Here is a 19,186-nt window from a genome sequence, read left to right as displayed (position 1 = left end):
TGAGGGGTCTGTTTAAATAACAGTAAATACTAATCAGGTCAATTGGGCTCTTTACCATCTCAAAACAAAGCTTGCCATCATTTGGGCCTCGGCCTACCTTAATAATTATGATTTTGCTATGATAGATGGTAAAAGGAAACATTTTGCAGAAGAAACCACTTTGAGACCATTGTGCTTGAATGTGTTTATCTCCCAAAACCCACAAATTGTTGCATGTATGCTATTGTTTACTTATGCATTGATTGAAAATAAGATCTAACATGTTAAATAGTTCTCTCTGTACTCCTCTACAATTATCCACAGCCAAGTGGGGGTGTTGTTTTTTTTTATATAATTCTGTATACAGTTATATTGTGTAAGGTCGAAACCTTAAACACTGTAAAGTGCCTTGAGATGATGACTTCAGTTGTGATTTGAACACACCACCAGGAGGTACTGTGTTTTATGACATTTATGATTCCTTTGTAACTACTATAAAACAATAAAAGCAACTTCCTGTGACAGATTGCATAACTTGGGACAGCTGCTTGGAAGGTAACAAAATACACCGAAAAACACTTGGTCAACAGTAAAAATACACAACATTTGAAAGCCATTTGTAAGCTAGACTTAAACCAACATAAATTTATATTAAATCCTATTGGAGAGCTCAAAAGATACAGAGATACCAACTAGGCCAGCGGAAAGAGATTCACCATAGTCCCATTTTATGAACTGGTGTGGCCATCAAATCATGGAGTTTCCATAGGGCTTCTATACAAGAATTTTTCCAAACTGAAATCTGTATAACACAAATTGAAATAAGGCACATAAAAGTTCTTTGAAGTTTGAAATGTGTGAGAATTATCAGGCCTTTAGACATTCTGGGTCAGTGCACTAGTCTTCACCACAGCTCTGGATTCACTGTGCCTTCTCCAAATGAGCAGTAATTCCAGCCTCCAGGTTTCCCATCCTCTGGAAAAGCTGTCGGCTGCCTGTCCTGCTGACTTCCGATGGGGGTGGAGAGAAACTTTTAAAGTAATACCTCACCGCCCTGTTAAAAAGCCGTCCATCCGTCCTGCATCCCAGCGTTCCCACCTCCATACCTCTCCATCCCTCCATGGATACAGAGAGCAAGGTCTAGTCAGGAGAGGAGGAGGAGGAGGAAGAGGAAGGAGCTTGGATTTATTCCTTGTTCATTTATTTCACCTTCTTTTTTGTCTTTCAGAAAAACTGTCAGACGTAATGGTTTAGAGATCAACATGGTTATCAGTTGTGGTGGCAATGAGAGCGATCAGGAGAGAAATGTGACCTGGCCTCCCAGCAATAGCAGGAACACTGTAAACACACAGCTGTAAACACACACTCATACACATACACACTTACAAACACACATTCACGTGTGTCATTTACAGTAGAAGGCTGTTTATCCTGTAAATAAATGTCAAGGAATCTCAAGTCAGTGATTGATTCATTAGGGTTCAAGGTTTAAAGAGAGCTCTTTCTGTCATTTATCGTAACTGACTGATAGAAATTAGGTGAATGAAATAATAGAAAAGCATGTAGAGCACTACTGTACCATCTTCTAAAATGATCATGCAAGTGATTCAACACCTCTCTAAAGCAGATTTATCTTGGCATACCATAAACATAGACAGCTGAGTGCAGAGGTGTAACGATTGAGGCTCATTGTGTTTCTAACTTCACTCACATCATCACTTCCTCAGGACTCAGTAACTGTCTGAACTGTTGAATTGTGTCCATGGACTGCTGTTCCCAATCCAGCCTCCAGATGCCCTCAGACTTTCCCTCCTGCACACCTGACTGCCATTCCCATCACTAGTTCCAAAAGGCCTGTCTACATAGCAGTCTCCACTTTCCCCTCATCATCTCTTCTGCACATATATACACATATACTACCCTGGTGTCCTCAGTCATTTAACCAGATAATCTTTAGAGATCTTTAAATGTTCCAATCCTCCTGTTACCCACTTCCTCTTGCCTCCTGGTTTCAGACTTTGCCCCTTGTTTGTATGTACTTGCCTGCAGGTTTGTCTCCTGTCATCCCTGCGTGGTTCATTATGCCTGGAGTATGAGCAAACCTGTTCACATCTGCCTGCTTGCTTAGTGTCTGCATTTGAGCCCCCTCTACTTGATGGTTTTAGATATATGGTGACACTGAGGAGCTGATGAGGAAATCACAGACTGTGGAAGTCAGGAGATGCACATATCAGTGGCTGCTGGCCAGAAAAGGAATAGCAGGCGTTGAAATAACAGGAGTTGGATGACAGCAGAAGAAGATCCTAAACATTGCGTATAGATTGTAAGATGTCAATAGTGCGAAATATCAGCAAAGAAAATAGGTTTACATTTGCTTCAGTTTAGACATTAATTGTTGTTGGAAACTCCAGCTATTAAATCACTTATTGAATCACTTATTGAAGGTCTTTATAAAGGAGGAAATCGCTTCACTTTGAACCCAGGAATCAGCAAAAATGAAAGAATCTGACTAGTTACTGTTCAGTTATTGAGAGTTGGAAACCAGGGTGAATTCAAAGAGTGCTCCTACTGTTCTAAAAATTCAACCTGTGACGGTGATAAACATCAACATCATGCAAAGTGTTGTTTGGAGAACTTATGGAAACAATGGAGCTTAATGGCTCCGTTGTCTGCAGACATTTTCCAAAATCAAATTTTCCTGAGAACAGCACGTCACGGAGCAGAGTGAGTCATGAGAAAAAAGCTTCACAGCCGCCAAAAATAAGCAAAGATTGATGTTCGAACACTTAACATGATCGATGCCTCACTAGGAAACGAGCAGAATGACAAACGTGCAGAGCCGGAGAGTCAATTCTGTGACGACCTCTCATTTACCTTAACTGTGTTTGTAATGAAGTCCCATCGTTTTATTCTTGTAGAGGCCGTTGACACGCAACTATGAAACTTCATAGATTTACTTCAGCAGTAAATGCTTTACATTTATGTTTTCTTGTGTTGGTGAATTTTAAAATGTACTTTTATCTGTCAAACTCTGTTTCAAACAGTTCACAATGATAAGACAAGAACTGCGTCGTCTAATGGATTTCCTGTTGGGATCAATTATCATCTTGGTGCAGGCTTCATTTCAGATTCAGATTTGCTGACACAATCAGTGCAAAGGGTGGAGCCACAGCCACTTTTGAGGTTCAAATCAATCTTTGATGCACAACTATGTCAGTCTGTTAAGCCAGTCTTAACTTTAACCAGTAGTAACTAGGAAGCCAGCGCTGCCTTTAAAGAGGCAGATTTTGTCATGAGATACTATCCTTACGGTAAACAATAAAAATGGTAAAACAAAGTACGCTGACAGACTACACCGTCTTACACCACAGATTGAAGTAATGAGAGAAACGCAGCCTATACTAACTATAAACAGATACTGTATATCTGCTGCTGCCCAACTACACGATGAGAAAAGTGTTTGGATTACTGGTTAGATGCTTCCAGCAAATACTTACTTACACTGTTTGCTGTTTTTATACATTATGTGGGTCTTAGAGGGAAAGGACACTGCAAAAAAAAAAAAAAAAGAAAAAGAAAAAAGAAGATGGATGATTTGTGAGTGTTGTTTGCTGGGAAGGACAAATGGAAGTCAGAGCGAAGGGGAACAGACAGACGAGAGGAGAGGGAGACGACTGCATTAGATGTTCACATGAAGGAGTCCACTTCACTGAAATAGCCACACATCCTGCATGAATGTACACACGGCACAGACAGAGGCTCAGACACACACACACACACACACACACACACACACACACACACACACACACACACACACACACACACACACACACACACATACACATTTATTCTCCTTGTTTCTCTCTCCATAAACAGTGACCTCAGGACGAAGGAATGAAATCTTATCGCTGCGAAAACTCACTTTGGAATTCTTTGCCAGTGGATGAAAAACGTCAGACCCTGTTTGTGTCACTGCGTCTGTGTATAGTCTGTCAGTGCGTGTGTGTGTGTTTCTCATGCCATCACCTCATGTCCACTCTCCTGTCTGCTGCCTTGCTCAGACGCATGCCTCCCACCCTCCGCTATTTCATTAGAAAGACAACAGGGATCATACTGATCAAGCTGCTAAAACAGACCTTTTGAGCATAAGCGTAAAAGCTGTTTAACAACATTGTTTTGACTTAAAAAATATCTCTGAGGAACATGTTTTACACAACATAGGGGCCTCTTTGTGATGAATAGGATGTCATCTGATGTATACCAAAGTGTTTTTTTTGTATTTCCAAGCTGGCTCTTTAGAAATGTTCTGTCTCATGAGCAAAAACCCTCAGATTTTGTAGTGAACTTTACTCGATAAAACTATAAATACTCAACTCAGGTCTATTTTTTATTTGTATCATTTGGTACATAATGTAAAAGACAACTGTGCAAATGAAGAAAAAAGAGGACGCATTAATATACTGGTCTGTAATTTTAGTGAATGAATGTGCAAACATGTTTGAAGACTAAAGTTCCCACCATAAAATTCCTGTAAAATACCCATAAAAACACAGCATTACCGAGAAGTGCAATAGCATGTGTTGAATGGTAAGTATGGTCAGAAAACAATAAATCAAAAAATGTGCATGTCATATCACAGTAAAAACAGAAATGCAAATAAAATGAGAATGGAAACAGGAAGTCTCATGGTCACTCCTCCACCGCACATTTTAGTTGTATCATGTTTGCAGATGACAGACAAGGTCACTGAAGAGGCAGAGAAGGATCCTCTGTGCATGTGTATGAGTGAGAGGAGAGGGAGACGCTGAGAGCATCTCGTAATCTGGTATGTATTCATTATCTTGCTCAAGGACATTCAAAAAAAGGATGGACACTTCTTTCATTCAAACCCCCACCTACACACTCCAGAAACTACTACTACTGCTGCTGCTGCTGCTGCACAGACTCATTCAGTTCTCAGATTTACACACACACACACATTTTGTCAGTTCTTTTACGTTATCAGTGATGTTTTCTCTTCTCACTCCCCCTTTTATAACATCTCTACTATTCATTTAACCTACATGTTTAGGTAACAAACAGAACTCAGTAGTGTACGTTGCGTTCACTACACATGAACAGGATCCTTTTAGAGCGGCACTGTGATTAAAGAAAACATTTAATTAGGCTGGAACATTCATAATGTGAGGGTTGGATTCCCGAGCACATCCGCATACTGAATAAACCGTGTGCATCAACGGCTGTGGTTAGCGGTGTATCATTTGCAATAGCTACGTTATTTCCAGCTGTCCAAACACAGCCAAGAAGGTCGTGTACTAAATAAAGCGGCGTGGCCAGAATAACATAACTGTGTCCAGGATTTTCATGGTGAAAGTGCTGTATATTGTTTAATCAATACCAGTAGCACAGGACAAATACATAATGTTAGCGTTGAAGCGGGCAAGTGTTACCAAATGTTCAAGCTTTACCAGCTTTACTGAGTCATCATAATCTAATGGTGGAGAAAAAGTGAGATGTGGTCAAAAGCTAAAAAACACAGTCCAACCTGTAACATAACCCTCAATAATCCCAAAATAAAAAGCTTAAATATGAAGACCTCAAACATGAACATGTCAAAAATTAAGTGAATAACTTTCTTCCTTTGAGTAATTGTGAACATAGAGGAGTAGAAACGTGTGTTTTATTTATGAAAGTGTTTTTTTTTCTTACATTTACATTGTAAAACTAAATTATTCTAGCTGATACAAAGCAAACTGAATAAAATGGACGCAAACATTTCTGAGTATATTAAGCAGCTGTTAAAAGAGATTCCAGCTCCTGAACCAGTTGATTGCACATATACACTGACTATTAACACAGCCAGTGTATATTTTCGAAACAGACTGCCAGCAAACGCATATGCCAGACTTAGTTTCTGCTGGCACTAACTCCTTTTCTTGGAGGTCATGTACAGTTTAACACAGATGGCACTGATTAGCGGCGTTGTCCTCAAGTGTACAGCAAAATACATGGATAATGTATCAGACAGAGATGAAAAAAGAATATGAAGTTTTTCTTCTTAAATTAAAGGAAATTTCCTCTCTGATTGTCAGAGCTGACCAAAGTTATCAGTGGCAGCTGTCCCAGGTTCTACAGGAGCAATCATGCTTTTCTGAAGCAGGGCGGCTAGAGAGAACAGTGAGAACTGTCTGGAAAGTTAGAGAAACATGTCCTTAACTTTTTATGACCGTTATGTTTACGTCTGTTCTGTCTTATTTTCAGTTTATCAGTCAGGTTTAAAATACTGGGATTTGCACCAACCTGTATGTTTACAAGTAAATTCTTAGAGTAGAGGAGGCGAGAAGACGAAAGAAATGAATAAGAAAAGTGACCTAAACAGAAATACTGCACATTTCTAGTATATATTTCAAGTATATACAAGTATTGTATATTCTTCCATGTTCTTTGTCCAGGAAAGCTACAGCACATACAGCACACGGGGCCATCTGTGTGTGTTTGCATGCCGCCTCACAATTACAGTACATATATTACAGGTTTGTATATGCATATGTGTGTGTGTGGTCAGTAATAACAGGAAGCTGGTCCTCCGTGTTGACACAAACCTGCACTGGGGATTGGCCATTTGAAATAAATAAACAAACACACAAGTGACCCACTCAAGCCACGAGTTCTTCATGTGACTACAAATAAGAAAAGCAAATGGCTCCGCGCCATCAAACCCAACAAGGAACACCTGCATCTCAGCCCGGGCCTGTTGTCATGACAACCAATTGCACTGCAAGCAAACAGTTTACAGTAGGATGAGGATAAGTGGGAGAGAGCCAGAAGGTTTGAGTGAAGACGGTGGGCGAGCTACAGCTGAACTGAAACACTGAGTCTGAAAGAAGGAAATAAAGTCAAGGACAGCGAGGAATATTGAATTCGAGATGACAGCGAGGAGAGAGAGGATGCATGGTGAAGTCAAAAGGGCATTTTTAAAACAGGTGAATGAAACCCAGGCTGCGCCCAGGGTGGGTGGTACCTGTTACAGAGGCAGTAGGTGGCTGTAGTGACACAGCGTTGATCTATTTGGAGCACAGACAAATTCTTTAGCTTTAACATGATTGACTCTATATTTTAACCTGATCTGAAAAAAGAAAATGTCGGCCCTTCTTTCTGTATCTGTGGGTCGACCATGAATAAAGCTCTGAGCTTTAGTTTGGGACGTCTCGTCCTGCTCCAGTTGTAGGCTTCTCTGGGAGGTTAAAATGCCCTTCAAACAGCTGCAGCACCTGCTCATATTTCTCTCTGAGACACTGTGAAAACCCACGTCTCCCAACCCATGGGACGTCCAGCTTCCTCTGGAGTATACCTGTTTGTCTGCATCCACAGAACATGCATGTACGAGGACATGTGTTTGTTCTTTGGCGTAAAAGTGCATGCCCGTCTGCATTTGTGTATTTCCCATGAAGAACATACTGTACATATGTGTGAGTGTTATTTATGCATCTCGTCCCTGTCTCTGACTATTTTACCTCCAGATGTGCTGGGGTCAGAGCAGGGCTTCCCGTCCAGATGTGTGCACCGTGGTGTCACGCCATGCAACTCAGACGCTCCTTCGACTGTTAAACAGCTCACAGGGTAAGACACATTTTCAAATTAGTTTGAGATGAAGAAAATGTAATTAAAAAAATATATATGCAGCTGCATAAGCTTTACTTTAACTGGGGATGTCTTCTCCTTGTTAGCGTCCTGCCCACCTCACTGCATCATCAACTGATACACTGCTCTGTGTTAGTTTGCACTGAAATGAATGAACATCTCTCACTTGAGTAAGGTAATCAAGTGATTCATTTCTCTGTTACTATCTTTGGCAGGATGTGGCCATCTGTCCAGGCAGGACAGCTGTGTCCGTTGATATCTTCACCAAGGAGAACAGGACCAAGCTCAAGAACAGAGATCTGGCAATTTTACAACAGGAAAAGGGCACTCGACTCCTACATTCTCTGGCACAGCGACTGAAGGGAGAGAGACGCTGAGACAGTAACAGATAGAGAGGGACGTGTGTGTTGGAAGAGATTTTGAGATTACCGCATAGGCAGATGGGAGAGAGATGAGCGCAGGGTGAGGAGAGTTTGGTGTCGGTGGTGGAGAACGCAAGGAGAAAGAGAACACTCGAAGATGTGCTCCACTTGTTATCTAGCCTCAGTGTTTACTCAGATTCCTACTCACAGATAGCATCAGCAAATAAGCTGCGTCCATGTTGACATGCTATTGGAGCGAGCCAAAGCTGACCTTTTGCCCACACACACACACACACACACACACACACACACACACACACACACACACAATATACAGACATGATCCTGCTGTTCTCTACATTCTGCTCAACTATAAACACTGAGCATTGATGGGGGTCGAAGACAAACAAGAGCACGATTTCCAAGTTTATTTTGTGAGGAAGAATCTTGTTGTCGTCATCATTGTTAAATACTGTTATTTTTGTATAAACCTCTGGATTTGTCAAAGATACAGTTCACCAGAATCACACAGAAAGTGTATCTAGTGCTATCTGTGCTGATCATTTGGGTTTTATTATTGGGTTTTATTTCAGCAAGGCTCATTTGACACGCAGTTGGTGTCTGAAACAAATCAGAGAAGCTGTTTGGCCCTGCTCTCTGTCATGACCCATAGGAGCATACCAGCCCTTTATCATTAAGGTAACAATGACAAACATACGATTTAAGTTGTGGAACAGTCTGCCCGGTGATAAGTTTAGACACAACTTGGTTATTTTTAAGAAAACATTGTGAGTTTAGTTAAATTCACTTGTAAGTCGCTTGATAAAAGGTCCTAATGACTAAATGTAATTAAATAAATTTCCCTGAGTGAGACCTTGTGATCAGGGATACAGTATAACCAGATTTGGAAAGTCATGTCAAAAGTGTTTTAAATGTTAAAACAAACAGTGGTATCTGAAAAGGCCTGTCCTAGGCAGACTGTAAACAAATCGAGGGGTAAAGAATATAAATTATTGTGGCACAATAATGTAATAAATTTAATTAAAAATGTAAAGGGAAAAACAAAGTATGCTAACTACACCAGAGAAATACGAACCACAAATTTAGGAAGTATAGACAGGTTTGTATGATCAGGGGTCAAAGAACAAGTACAAATTAAGATCATCGATATTTATAAAAACAATGAGCTCAGGCTTAAAGAGAAATAACACAATGACTGGATACAGTGAATAAAAGTCCTACAACATACCATTAAATAACCCAATCATGTAAACCCATGATCTTTAAAACCACAGCAGCATCCACAGCGTGAGCAGGTACAGTCTGTTCCTCCCTGTCGTTCACCCCTTCAGGTTCCACAACACCTCATCACAAAGAGAGAAACACGCATCACCTCTTAGCTATAGGCACAACGCTTTCTTTCTCTGACACACACACACACACACACACACACACACACACACACACACACACACACACACACACACACACACACACACACACACACACACACACACACTGACGCTGACCTCTGACTGGTGGCTGACTTCTCAAACTGTGACCACTGTAACGCTGTGGCAGCCAAACTCTCTGAGTTGGATTTGTCAAAACGTGGATATATTATACCAGACCTCTGTGTGTGGCTTGTCTCACATTAGTCTGACAAAATGTGGACAGTTTTGGACAAATCTGCAAATTTCTGAGTTATTTATTTGATAGGGACATGTGCTGTATACACTTAGGGTCATTGTATATCCTGCTGTACCTTTACTTAGGGCCATATTTCATGTCTGCTTTGTGACAGACTGGCAACGCGGCCAGGGTGTAACCTGCCTCTCGCACAGTGACAGCTGGGACAGGCAAGTGCATTAGCATTAACAGCACGTCTGTGTGAATGTCAAGCTACTGTCACATTTTGTGAATGAAGCTGAATGAAACAGCTTAGAGGACCAAAATACAGACACACAGGCAGATACAGTGAGTGACAAGGAGCAGGATCCAGATTAGACATACATTAAATAGAAGCTAGACACAGTAAAGATGGAGAACTTGATAATCTAGCAAAGGGCAGGTGAAAATGGCTGGTTTAACTGGAGGTCCCCTGACCAGGTGGATGGAAAGTCTGGGCATCTGGTGGCTCATTGTCCAAAAAACAACAACACAGGACTGAGGAAATTACAATCAGAGTGAGGGGAGAGACGGAGATCAGAACAAACAGTCAGGGGCAGGAGTTATGACAGCTACATGCTGATCCACCATAAGGTTTCCACATCTTTAAGCTGGCTTTTTATTCTCCTTTCATTTGTTGCTCAACTGTGTGTCCACGGCCGAGTGCGACGTTATGAATGTCTCTCTGGAGATATATTGGATGTAAATTGTGAGAGGCAGAAATTCCCTATAGGTTTGTAATTCTTAGGGATCCTGTGGACATACACATGATGAAACAGCAATTCAAAAAGCAAATATTATGAGGTAATGGAGGAACTCTATGGTCGACTCTCTGTTCTCCCTGTTTGGGCAGTAATCAGTACTAATGAAGCGACTACATTATAACACTACAAAGCCTGTTTGATGGACCAAAAAAGGTGCTGAACCCATTTTCCTTACTCTTACTCTGTCTTTCTTAAGAACCCTCTCCCTTTAACCACTCGGTCTCCCCTTCATACTCCAGCTCTCCCTCTGTTTCTTTATTCCACTCTTTGTGCGACAGAGTGATGTGACAGTAAAGAGCAGACAATGTTGGGTTACCCTAGTAATTTGGGAAGGAGGACGGAAGTATCCAGGGTGGGCAATGTCCCTCCTTCCCGTGTGGCGTGAGTCCCACTGATGATTCACCAGCGTACACGATGAAGGTTGGTGACCCCAATTTGAGTAAGGCAGGAGGGGGAGGAGCAGAAGAAGAAGGCAGATGAGGAAGGGGGATAATAAGGAGGAGGGGATGGCAATGCCTACGTCAGTGGCACTTGTTAATAGGCAGATGTCCTTGTCCCTGACACAAGTAAATTATGTCTCTTGGGGGGAAAAATAAAAGAAAGAGAGGAGGAGAGGAAGGGAGGCAACAAGTAAGGCAGAGATTGAGATTGCCGTCTGGAGGAGCGAGGCGTTGGGCTGGACGTGAGTGCGTGTCTAAGTGAAATTATAAGCAATTAGTTCACTCGCTGAGCCCACTGTAGAAATGCAGTTTTGATGAGGACAGAAAACAAGAAGGGAGGAAAGCTGCAGAAGGTGAAGTGACTCAGTGTAAGATCTGCACAGACAGTGGAGTGAATAGGAAAAAAAAACATAAGAGGAGGAGGGAGGTATTATTATTATTATCATTATAATAATAATTATTATTATCTGTGGACGCGTGTCATGTTTTAGAAGCAAGTACCAATAAACTAAGCCACTAAGTCTACAGCTACAGTCTAGAGTACGATATACACAGTACTCTGTTACGTTCTTATGCTGGTGTTCTGCTATCTCCTCAAATCTGTTGCAGTCGCTCCGGCCTCCAGACTCAGCTAATGACCACAGGATGATGAACTCAAGACAAGTATGTGATCCTACTCCTGATTAAACAGCTCTACACCAGACATTCACCCCCTCTGCCAGGGCAGCTTCCTCTCAACAAACACCGTCATCCAATCTCCCTCACAAACACCATGAGCACGTATCTTAAAAAGCAGCGCAGTCATTTAAGGTCACGGAAACATTTCTAAAGGAATTTGTACCCACTGGAGTGCTGCCATATGTTTCCCACCAAAGATGCTGATAATGATAATATGATCCATTTTGAGAGGCTGCACACGGTGCAGAAGTCAGGACTGGGTCTGTGCCTGCAGCCAGTTCCAACTGGAAACCACTTCTCAAATACCACATGACTACTTCCTATTTTTGTCTAATTAAAGGATTGTTGCACTGAAATGGAAACGGCCTCAGTGGCAGGCGCTGGATGACCAGTTTGTGTGCGAGGAAGCACGGTGAGGTGGGAAGCATTTTGCTGTTAAAACTGTTTGGCCATTCTAAAATGAATTTGGTTTTTAAGACGAAACTTAATGAAGATACAATGACAATGCTAACGTGTTGGTGTTCAGCAGATATAATATATTAGTTTGCGGTTAACATGCTCTACAGTTATATCCATAAACCAATTAGCACAAGTGCATCACCATTGCTGGTCACTAATGCTGAATCTGTCCATTCAGTGATGATAGTGGTTGGTCTTCAACATTACAGACACTAATTAGCAACATCTTCCTGTGTTTATTCCTGTGGGAAAGGGAGTGGACCATGATTGAGTCTACAGACTTACAGACAAATGAAGATAACTTTAATCTCACTGTAATTAGTGCTTCCCTTCTCCTCCCACCTCCTCATAGCCTATGTCTTCCTGTCTAGACTTGAGTTGTGCATAGGTGTCCCCTTTCCCATACCATGCTGTGGCAACATCTTGGTCACTAAAGTCCATTTTATCTGACAAACAGAAAGGATTCTTCGATTGCAGTAAGGCCCTAAAAGAACAGAAGGCTAAAGAGAAATGTTCATTTTGAACAACTGGTCTCCTTCATTCAAAGGCAAACCAGCTGAATGTGTTGATAAATGCATATAATATTTGCCATAGACACAAATACTAAAGCACAATGTTTTAAGGCTGAATGGTGTGCTTATGTTTGAAGTTCAGACCTCCACTCAATGGGGTCAAGCTGGCATGCTCCCTTGTCAGCTTGTTTATCTGACTGGCCACTTGAGACAGGGAAGTGAGGCTGCAGCACAGCGCCTGGCCCTCACAATCACTGGAGCTCCTCCAACATTCCCCCCTGGTGGCAACTCAAACAAACCTCGGGACTGACTGTGACTCAGCCATTCCACTGGTGTTTGCCTGTCTGGCTGCTTCAACAACAGCTCCAATGAGAAATTAACAAATATGACCACATAATTTGCACTTGGAGAAAGTTATTCATCAGCGATTGTACTGCAGCCATTGATTTAGATAGGACCTGGTCTGGTAACTTACAGCTATAATATTTAGGTTGACACAATATGATCATTATAAGAAGAATGGTGCAAACAACAAACAAATCTTTCTGAAGCAGGATAATTAAACTGACGGCTGAAGTATCACATGTCATATCTATATTGTGAACACTACACAGTAAGTAGAGAGTGACATTGAATCCCAAGTAACACCGTGAGGCTTGGAGCTAAATGCTAACATCAATATAACAACGTAATTCTAGTGACAGTGTTAATGGTCTCCAAGAAATTACATTTAAATATTCTAAAAAAAAGTCATCAGGAGGTGACCTGACTTCAGGGGTCTGTGGTTTGGTTTAGGCAACAACAACATGTTGGTTAAGGTCAGAGAAAGATAAATGCTTTTAAATAAATGTCGTAGTGACTATAAGTGGAAGTTGTTCTGCAGGTTGAAATAAAAAATCTTTTCTTCAGAATAGAGACAAGGTTGCACTGTTAACATGTCTAAAAAAATAAGTTAAAGTTTTCCAAGGTTACGTTAAAGTGTCAGCGGACAAACCACAGGGTCGGTCTGGTTACAGATTTTTCTTTTTGCTTTGTAACGAACCAGCAGAGAGGAGTCAGAAGCAGCTTCACTGACTCATCAGCTATCGGTGTGAATTACTCATCTCACCGCTTCGGTGTTCATGAATTGATGCGGCCTCTATGTGACAAACCAGAGGAAAGCTTGTTAAACAATGTCATATTTTGTGTTAACAGATGTCAGATGCCTGAGCTCATAGTTCTTCCACGGAAATGAGTCTCAACACATGAAAGATCATCATCTCCTCCGAAATGTTTATAATGAAACACACTAAAAATACATGATCATGAGGTCACTGCTCAATTATTTTAGTCTGCTGGCAGTGGTTTTGGGCAAAGGAGTGATTAAGTGGTTTTGTAAGTTATCAGACACTTGTCAGGAAGTGAGAGACGGCCACAAACAGGAAGGAGCGGAATGTGCTTCCTGTTGGCCGGCGGCGTTTTACAGGACAGATTCCTTGTACCATCATGACTGACGTGCTGACACACACACACACACACACAGACGGGCGCACACACACACACAAACAAGCATACTAAGAGACAGTAATGTTTTTCCACTGAAATCAGGGAGAAGCAGGCTGCCAGGAAAGACAAACAGTAAGAGCAGATAACATTGAGACAGCGTGTACCCAAGAACTGCTACAAATTAAAGAGCATGAATCCAACAAAAGGTTATTCTTATAGCCCGATGACTTTCACTAGGCTGTTCATATCTAGCTTCGTGCTGTGAAGGAGTGGAGCAATGCACAAGGTACTTTGCTCCATACCTGAGAAACCTTCATTTTACAAAGGAGAATGATCTCGGCCATATTAAAACTTAAAACTACAGCAAACTCACACTGAAACTGTGTGTTTTCATTGTGCATGAGACACAATGGACAACACATGGACAGTGAAACACGTCCAACACTAACACAGCATTTAATTTTTCAACAGCTCATTCATTTATTGATATGATAAAATGCGTGTAAAAATGACACTGATGCGTGCTGGTTGTGTCTCATGCTGAAAGATCCAAACAATGAGCTGAAAGATGCTACAACGCTCTGTAGAGCTGTAAGCACGGTTTGGAGTTAGGTGATTCGTCTCTGTGGGTGGATCACTAAGATCACTTTCACTTTATTGCTGCTTTAAAAATGTTCATAAGAATAGAAGAAAAGAATAAGAACAAACCAAGCCTACTACTAACAGACATATTTGACCAACATCATCAAATTATACTTTATTGATTAAATAAACACTTAATAACGAGTCCAAGTGGACGTTTGTGCCACATGTAATGAAAGTCATGTGAAATGTGAATGAAATGATTGAGATATAGCATATGACCTTGACCTTTGACCATCAATATTGAATCCTTGGGTTAAATTTGAATCATAAAAACACCTCAACTTAAATGCAAAGTTACTATGGTATTACGTAAATGTAAAAATATTACTGAAGAAATACATAAATAGAACTTTGTGTGTATCAAACAGTCGGCACAGAAATGGGCTGATGTAAAGCTCACAGATCATGTTTGCTTACTGTGTGTGCTGTGGACACTCAGCGTCACAGAGGTGAGACGGAGAACTGAGGGAATCGAGGGCTGTTGGTCACAGAGCAGCGTGCCTGTGTATATGAAATTAACATTGGTCGTCCTTGAGGGCTTCCTGATTGAATCACACAGGCCAGATGACGTCATCGAAGGTTTTAAGTCATATTTCGGATTAGAGAAGGGGGCGACAGGAGGGGGAGAGAGAAAGAGAGGGAGGATGAGTCACTGCCTCACTGATGAGTGTCTCCACCGAGTAGTCAGATAATTCAGGTACAAAAAGAGACACAGGCACAGCACGACCGCCTAATGGCACTCAAATAAAATGACTTATTGGGAACCTGCAAAATACACCTTTTAAGAAGATTAAATAGTATTGATGCTCCCTCCTCCTCCTCCTCCTCCTCCTCCTCCCAATGAGGCTGGTGCTAAACAATCCAGCAGATACTTATGATCTAAGTTTTAAATAACACATTTGTGTGTTGTCATCAGACGTGGTTCAGCTGTGTTAAGATTCAGAAAAAATCCACCAAAAAAGCAAAGTTTCATTTGAGGGTCTGATATTTTCATTCAGGATAATACGCCAAGTGTTTTGGATATGTGACTGAGTACTTTTAGTCATGTGCTGTAATTAATTATATTAATTAATCATGCAATTTTGAGGAACTTTACTTTACTATACTGGAGTATTTCAATTCTATTCTACTTTTACTCGGGTAAATTTGAGGGGGAGTATTGTCCTTTTTAATACTACTTTTATTTTATACAGTACATTTACATGTACAATATGATGTCACAGACCCAAACCATCACATCAACATCTGATGTATGACATTTGGGCCTCAAACAACAATGGTTCTGATAGATTGGATGTAATTAATACATCTCCAGATTGTTTTCTCTATAAATAATTTTAGGTAAAACACTGAAGGACAGTGACAGTGTCCTTCACAATATCCTGGAGTCTAATACGGTTTCATCAAATGTCCAACAGCCAAAAGTACAACAGTCTACTGAAGACAGCCGATTCTCACATTTAGGAACCACCTGTTGAAAACGATTGACAAACGGATTTATCCATTAATCAGTGCTTAATGTGACACTGATGATGGTTTTAAAGACGATTGGCCAAACATACTTGAGTTTTCCAGGAAATTAATACAATGTATAATTTAGGTTTTAGTCAGGCATGTAAATAGAGACCATGATGCAAGAGTCAGAACACTGTAAAACTTCAATGATGCCTTCATAAAACTTCCATTTTGGCTCTTATCCATATGCAGGTCAGAGATCAAAATCAAATACAGCCCCTCAGTAAGTTGGCTACTTCAGGTGCCTCAGGTAAAAATTGGGTCTCACCTCAATGCTCATCTTTGGCTGGCCATATTTCAAGTATCTGTTCTCCTGCCATTTGTATATTATTATTTCATTATAAGCACTGCCTTAGTCTTAGTCAGTACACTAACTGTGCAGAAAGAGTTCCATTAACATTTGCTGTTTGATAAAATACAGACATTACACTAGTCATACTGTTGACAAAGAGATAAACTGGACTATTATGGGCAAAGAAATGGGAAAGTCTCTGATAATCTGTGATGCAAAATGATGCTAAATATGGTCTGACACATTGGTTTGTTTTAATTCCCGGTCTTAAAGTCTTCAGTATTATTACTGTATGTTGTACAACTTTCTGAACTGACCTATGGCTGAGAGAAATAAACTGAGACAGTGTTAGTCTCACCTGTTCAGCCTTCATTTAGATTAAACATCAGTGTCACCCCAGAGGTTAATGTGTGTAAAAATGTTTTGAAAGCATTAGTAGCGATCTGGAAAATATCACATTACTAATAGTTCATTCAAAACCATTGCAAACATATACACCATGGTTGGAGGTTGCACTTGAAAGATGGGCATAGGACTCCCTCTTGTGCTTAAAAATAGGCAATGCCTGTCTGTTCTGGATTATGAATGCTTGGTCACACTAGAGGATGATGTATTGCACAACACACATAAAAAAAGAAAAAACGGCAACGTACGAACACACCAGTGTGCAAAAATACAATTCATTTTATAAACTACCTCAGAAAGTGTGAAAATACAGCCCATTTACATCAACAAATGAGGGTCCAAGTGCCCTTTATCTCAAATGTCATTTTCTGATTAAACAGAAAACAAAAACCTTCTTAAGTGTTCATAAATCAAAAGTGAATGAAATCACATCTTGGGACCTGATCAGTGCCTCTTTTTGCACCCCGATGGGAGTGTGCAAGTTGGACACCTGAAAGTTCAGCACGTCAATGTCAGATGCTCCAAATGTGGCGTCCACTTTCACGTTCTCATGCATGTGAAACTGAACCTTCTTGTTGTTCATGGAGAGCAGACACCGGAGGAAGCTCTCTCTCAGCACAGATCGTGCATGCTGCTCTCGCTGCAGCTCCTCTGCGTCGGCCTCTGATGCGGCTGAAGCGGATATGGAGGTGCGACAGAGAGCAATGAAGCGAGGCGAGTTGGGGTCAAATCCACGACTGTTGGGGTCAGGACCTTTTGGCAGGCGGAGCACAGACACCGGTGTTGCCATGTTGAGTCTTTCTGTTGATAAAAACACATGAAGCCTACTGTGAGGTTTGTTTACTACCTAATGCACTGATCAAGCCAAATTTCCAGCTTCTTAAACATGTATAATATATTTATAGAAATTTAAATAAACTAAAACTTGTATTTTGACTGGGTCCCAACATTTTTGGAAACAGGGCTGTTTCCAAAAACAAGCAATCTTAAGATTTGCACATAGCATGAAGCTAACCTTACTGTCAAACATATGTACACACAGTGGATCAGATCAGCTCGTCTACAGAGAAAAGACATGAGCTACATGAATGTCACCGGCCAAAGTTTATTATCTTTACTGAAAACAGGAAACTAGCAACCTGGCAACAGCGTGGTGCTGGTTTCAGTTTCAACACATTGACAACGCACAGTTTATCGATGTACGGCATAAAAGACGTACGATTGCTTTACTAAACATATTTTGTTGGTCTAACATTGACTTAGAGCCACCTACCAGCTCTACCCTGCAGAAAGCAGAACTAGCAGCAACATGCGAGGATTGTTTGCGACTTCTTCCTGTTCTTCTTCTTCTTCTTCTTCTTCTTCGGGGTTTTAAGGCAGCCGGCATCCAAACATGTTGCATTACTGCCATCTGTAGGAAACTTATTGCGTTGCCTTTTTCCAATTCTCTTCATGAGTCCAGTCCTTCTTAAGAAGTTGATCCAAGCCTCTACTATTAAATATTGAAATCAGTCGCCTGTACACCTCTCCTCCTGAAGTCCTCCATCATGACCTCTCTCTCACGGTTGTACCTTCTACATCTCAGATCTCTTAGAACAAGACAAAAAAACAAACAAACAAACAAACAAAAAAACAAAACAAATTAAACCTTATTGTAGGTTGGACACAGATGATAAGTGTTTAAGCCAAACAGTTTGTGCATTTTGTATTATACAATCTGGAAAGTATTTAGATATTTAAGCATTGAAAATAACTTGCATGTGTGCTAGTGAGTCCTGGGAGAACACAGTTCAACAGTAAAATAATGTGTCACAGCTACATAATATGTTCCACTGTTTCTGGCTCCTGACAGTTTCAGTGTCATCTTTCCCTATTATTTGTAGTCTGGTAAAAACCACTTCTTCCTGTCTGTGCCCCATCCTCTGTCCTCTCCCACTTTCTCCTGCATCCTATGTACAGTGAGGGAAAAAATTATTTGAACCCCAGCTGATTTTGTAAGTTTGCCCACTAACAAAGAAATGATCATGTCTATGTTTTATGACTTGGCGCTGTAACTGCAGCACAGGTTCTGTCAGACCTGGGATCCTTAGATCCATCCGTATAGACCTGGGTGAACCCAGGGTATCCACAGATGAGTTAGATGAAGTAAGGAATAATATTATTAAAAGATGGCCATGGTGAAATTACATCATGAATCGGACACCTGAAAGAGATGAAGAGAGGTAGAGAGGGGAAGACAGAGCGGGACAAAGAGACACTACAAAAGTAATAATGCAATACACAAAACACCAACCATTTTAAGTGCAAGAAAATATACCACATCTTACTATCGATTGCT

At 40.9% G+C, this 19,186-nt stretch overlaps 1 protein-coding gene across 1 annotated transcript; it reads right to left on the bottom strand.

The window, feature by feature from the left end:
- Positions 1 to 15,534: 15,534 nt before the first annotated feature.
- Positions 15,535 to 18,232, bottom strand: gemin7 (gem (nuclear organelle) associated protein 7). Its single transcript, XM_026365910.2, has 2 exons — positions 18,122 to 18,232; positions 15,535 to 17,649 (listed from the first exon to the last, which is right to left on the bottom strand). Exon 2 carries the CDS (start codon positions 17,636 to 17,638, stop codon positions 17,252 to 17,254), a length of 387 nt encoding a protein of 128 aa, XP_026221695.1. The 5' UTR covers positions 17,639 to 17,649; positions 18,122 to 18,232; the 3' UTR covers positions 15,535 to 17,251.
- Positions 18,233 to 19,186: the final 954 nt, after the last annotated feature.

Source organism: Anabas testudineus, chromosome 13, assembly GCF_900324465.2.
Source record: "Anabas testudineus chromosome 13, fAnaTes1.2, whole genome shotgun sequence".
Lineage (NCBI taxonomy): Eukaryota > Metazoa > Chordata > Actinopteri > Anabantiformes > Anabantidae > Anabas > Anabas testudineus.
This window is presented reverse-complemented; position numbering and strand designations above follow the sequence as displayed.